Source organism: Penaeus chinensis, chromosome 42, assembly GCF_019202785.1.
Source record: "Penaeus chinensis breed Huanghai No. 1 chromosome 42, ASM1920278v2, whole genome shotgun sequence".
Classification (NCBI taxonomy): domain Eukaryota; kingdom Metazoa; phylum Arthropoda; class Malacostraca; order Decapoda; family Penaeidae; genus Penaeus; species Penaeus chinensis.
The window spans coordinates 20,759,422-20,764,421 of record NC_061860.1 but is presented as its reverse complement, the minus strand read 5'-3'; the positions used below and the strand labels follow the sequence as shown (position 1 = coordinate 20,764,421).

Genomic DNA, 5,000 nt, shown 5'->3' with positions numbered 1-5,000 from the left:
AGAGAGAGAGAGAGAGAGAGAGAGAGAGAGAGAGAGAAATATATATATAAATAGATAGATAGATAGATAGATAGATAGATAGACAGATAGATATGTAGATGTATAATATATATGTATACATATATGTATTTATTTATTTATATGTATATGTGCATATAGATATGCATGTGTATATGTATATATATATGTAAATAAATGTATATATATATACATACATATATATATAGATAGATAGATAGATAGATAGATAGATAGACAGATTTAGATATATGTGTGCGTGTGTGTTTATCTATATCTGTCAATCTATATGTGAGTGGTATATATATGGATATATACACATATATGTGTGTGTGTGTGTGTGTGTGTATGTGTGTGTGTGTGTGTGTGTATGTATTTATTTATTTATATGTGTGTGTGTGTGACTCCCGCAGGTTCGGCAGCCACCCGGCCACGAAGCCGCCGTCGCAGCGCTGGCTGTGGGTGGACGTGGAGTCGCCGATGTCTGGGCCCGGCAAGCGAACGCTCACCATACTTCGTGTTCACAGGATGAGTCCGCTCGTGAACTGGACCATGACTTACCATTCTAATTCCGATATCATGGCTTTCTATGGTTATTTTCGGTCACTGAATACCTTTCAGCAGTAAGTCATGTTTTTACTGCCATTGTAATGTAAGAATTTTATACATTCACTGGATTGCAACATCTTTATTAGGAAATAAGACTTCGAGGTAACAAGCAAATGCTTCACTGACGAAGGTCGTTGAACCGGTTGAGGTGCCACAGCTGGAATGAAAATTTAATTCGGATAGGAAAGTAAGAAAAGGCCGATTACCAAGCGAGGGAGGAAGCAAAGGGGTAAAGAAGAAGGAAAGAGGAGAGGTAAAGTATTGGTTTAAAAATTATTTTAGGTCAAAAATAAAGAGCTGGGCCTTGAGCCAGGATGTCGGGGATTGGATAGGCGACGCATAGCTAGGAGGAACATTGTAAGGTGCAAAGTATGTTACTTCAGGGGGAGGGGGGAGAGCCCTGCACCTTCAGTACTTTCTGCTCCCATGTCATAGTTCTCACCTTTTTCGGCGTAAATAAAATAGCCTGTCCGCCAACAAGGGAGGTCCGGGAATGGGAAGGACAGGATCTTCTAAGGGACTTCAATGGGGCGGTCACAGCGTGTGTGTTAACGTCCCCTGCGACCTCCTGTGGGAGGGCCGCCGCACCACAGTCTCCAGCATGGAACACAAAAAAATCCTCCATATATTCACGACCGATATTAGGATTGAAGTCCAAAGGAAAAGGATATGTACTCCATACATTATCTAAAGTAGGGGGCTGCTGCCTGGACGCCCCAACCGTTTTATATTGAGGCCCAGGTTTGCTGGACCTCAAGCGAGGTCGTCGGCAGCTGCCATGTTATTCCGAATGTGGACCCCACAACACTGGTCTTCCACAGAGAGTACTGCTCTTCTATACACGTAATGCTCTGTCCACTCAGAAGATGGTGCTGCAGACAGTACATGAATTACAAGTGATGATACGTACCATCTTGCGTACTTCTTTCCACCGCTGCCTCCCCGAAGCTGACGGCGCCATCAGTCTTCGGAAACTACACATTTCCAATACGTGTGCCCAGCAGAGTATGTCAGTGCCTTTGTCAAAACGGAAGCTGTACTAAGCTATGCCGTCGCAAGGAGATCGGTCCACACATTAAATATTTTAGCTGATGATGCGCTCTTCCCTGTTCATGTATATGAAAGTGGATAATGCTTTGCTAAATAATTATTGTTCAATGGAAAAAAAAACTCTGGTAATAGTCAAAAGTGAAAATACCAAGAAACGTAAGTTGCAAACAATTACTAAGTCAGTGGTAAAAATGAAGAAACTGATACTACAAACTGAAGCAGAAATAAGCGTGCAATTGTATTATATAACTAACTTGCATTATCTGTTTTGTATGCATTTGAATATTTTTAAATCATATTCTTCGAAGTATACACGTAAAAGAAATTTATTTTAAACAGTGATTTTAATGTATTTTATACGTTTTCTGTCTCTTTAAATTGTCATTAGTGAAACCTCAACTTTACGGCACAGAACTGCTTCACCTCTAGTTAGCCTTGGTTGTACCTCATGTATTAGACAGTATACATGGGTCCTTATCACGCACGTTAGTGGAATTTGGTGTATTTATTGCGGGTAATTATTCAGATCTCCTGTCCCATCCTGCTGTAAATACATGGAGGATTCTCTGTATTCCAGGTCGGAAGTCACAGGGGCACACTCCCCTGTATTAGATCATGCAGCGACCTGCTATGTATAATTGATTAGCATTTTGCCCTGCATTTTCCCAGGTAAACTTCATGCCCTCCATTATCATCGTGGCCAAGTGTATTGGGTACGAGGGGAAGTTCCGTGGTATGATTCCTACATACTGTTTAAGAGTAGTAGGAGGAATCCATCGGATGCACGCAGGTGTTCTGAATGTGACTAGCGATGGAGGAAGTTAAGAAAGATGAAATGCAAATAAGTTCATCTCTCCTCATGGCAGAACCATCTGTCCAACCGACGGTTACACCGTGAGAATGGCATAGGACCTATTAACCTATTCGCCCCGGGTTTAGGTTCTGTCTCCTGTAGTTTTTTTTTTTTTTTTTTTTTTTTTTTTTTTTGTGAATGTTACATACAGATGGCTCCACATGTGCTCAGCCGGCAAGGAGTTTATTAGTAGCCCTAGTGACCGATCCTGATTTCCTCATTCCTTGAATTGGGGGGAAAATGTGTTTTTCTTTTTAATACAGGTGACACCGTTATTATCTATTGTTATTAATGTTAATTATTATTAAATTGTTATTAAAATCTCGAGAACATTTAATACAGTGAAATATGCAAATGACCCTTTCCAAAAGTCGAGGAAAAGAGTAAACAGGTGAGATACGTAGGACTAATAACCGACTCCTTGGTGACTAAGCACTGGTAGAGCCCATTTATGTGTAATTGCAATAAACTTGTATTACATTGGGCATGGCATGTATTCTTGCAATAAGGGACGATTGGGTTAATTGCACAATCCGGGACCGCCAAGTTCGGGTATTGAGGCATCTAGCTCGTTTCCCCGTGGATGACCCTGCCCATCAGTCTGCTAAGTATGTCCTGTGTCAAGCAGTAACAGCGGAAGCCAAATTGTTTGGGAAGGAGGTCATCACCGTCACGATAACTTTTAAGTCGATGTTACTAACGGTTCGTTTAAGTTTATAAAGCGATAATTTTTCAGAGCAGCCAGGGGTTTGATAGGTTTAGGTCTAACGGCTACTGAAAATAATTATAAATAAATAATTTACTCTTATTCCATTTGTCATCATGGCTATTCTTGGTACGACGGGTTGTCTGTTTCATTTTGCTTCTAACTTATCCCATGTGTGCAAGGAATGGCCGGGTTTGCCATCCACTGGCAGCGCGGGAATTGAACGCAGGTCAGCAAGATTGCCAGACGAGACCGCTACCGCTGCACTTTTTTAAGTGTGCCATGGCACTTTGTTGTGCAATGGCTCACCAGTAACACGATGCATTTGTTATAAATTAGCTCCCAGCCAAGAGACAAACCATTTAACGGCGTCTCTTCCTAGGCCTCTGCGTCCAAACTTAATCGAAAACCACCAGATGGCTCTGTCGCAGTACCTAAGGGCCATGGCCAAGGGCATGACCCTGGAGGACCTGATGGGGCCATCCTGGAGGAGCTTCGTGGAAAGACCTCAGGTGGTGGCCTGGATGTCCAGCCACTGCGGGACCCTCTCGAAGCGGGAAGACTACGTGGAGGAGCTGTCAAACTACGTGCCAGTGGACAGGTGAGGGGGCTTTGGGTGGGTTGCTGAAACGGGGATGACGGAAATCAAACGCATGTAGCTTGTTAATTTCGTTCTGAATTCGGTAAAACGGAAATTTAAAATAATTCTCCGCTGCAGAAATATGTATCATATCTGTGCATAATTTCTGTATTATTGCCATCCTGATACCAGTGGAAGAACTGGAACAGAAACTTAGAATAAACGATAGAAACAATGTCAGATAAAAATTATAAAGATAAATGATGAAGGATATCATGGCTATAATGACCTAAAATGACAAGATAAACAAGAACCATAATGATATGATTATAATAATGATGATGATGATAATAGTAATAATACTAATAACAATGATAATGATAATAATAATAACAGCGATAAGGATAAGAAGAAGCACAATGATGGTGATATTAATGAGGAGAAGCACAATGATGGTGATATTAATGAGAATAACTACAATAATGGCAGCCATGGCCCGCATTTACCTGAGCTGTGGCGACTCCCCAATCTACAAGATTTTCCCGTTCTTGCAACAAGTATCAACAATTCAAATGTTCACAGACTGTGTACTCATCACAGATCGCTTACGGAATCGTTTTAACCCTTATACAAGGAGAATGGCATAGACCCTGTTAATTGCACAATCCGGGACCACCAAGTCAGGGTATTCGGCACCAAGCTCGTTTCCCCGTGGATGATCCTGCCCATCAGTATGGCCTGTGTCATGCAGACACACACGCACGCACACACACACACACACACACACGCACACACACACACACACACACACACACACACACACGCACACACACACACACACACACACACACACACACACACACACACGCACACACACACACACACGCACACACGCACGCACACACGCACACACGCACGCACACACACACACACACACACACACACACACACACACACACACACACACACACCATACACACGCACACACACACTCATGCAGACACACACACACACACACACACACACGCACAAACACACGCACGCACGCACACACACACACACACACACACACACACACACACACTCATGCAGACACACACACACACACACACACACACGCACAAACACACGCACGCCACGCACACACACACCACACACACACACACACACACACACACACACAC

At 42.8% G+C, this 5,000-nt stretch overlaps 2 protein-coding genes across 2 annotated transcripts in view; both read left to right on the top strand.

The window, feature by feature from the left end:
• The window catches only part of LOC125047943 (alpha-(1,3)-fucosyltransferase fut-1-like), a 4,716-nt gene extending 683 nt beyond the window's left edge, over positions 1-4,033 (top strand). The window contains exons 2-4 of the mRNA XM_047646490.1: positions 432-641; positions 3,619-3,837; positions 4,009-4,033. Of these exons, the coding sequence (XP_047502446.1) occupies positions 432-641; positions 3,619-3,837; positions 4,009-4,033 (454 nt within the window). The remainder of the gene's footprint in view (positions 1-431; positions 642-3,618; positions 3,838-4,008) is intronic.
• A 274-nt stretch (positions 4,034-4,307) lies between these two features.
• LOC125047942 (alpha-(1,3)-fucosyltransferase C-like) overlaps positions 4,308-5,000 on the top strand; it is a 4,145-nt gene continuing 3,452 nt past the window's right edge. Inside the window, exon 1 of the mRNA XM_047646489.1 lies at positions 4,308-4,403. Coding sequence (XP_047502445.1) covers positions 4,308-4,403 — 96 coding nt within the window. The remainder of the gene's footprint in view (positions 4,404-5,000) is intronic.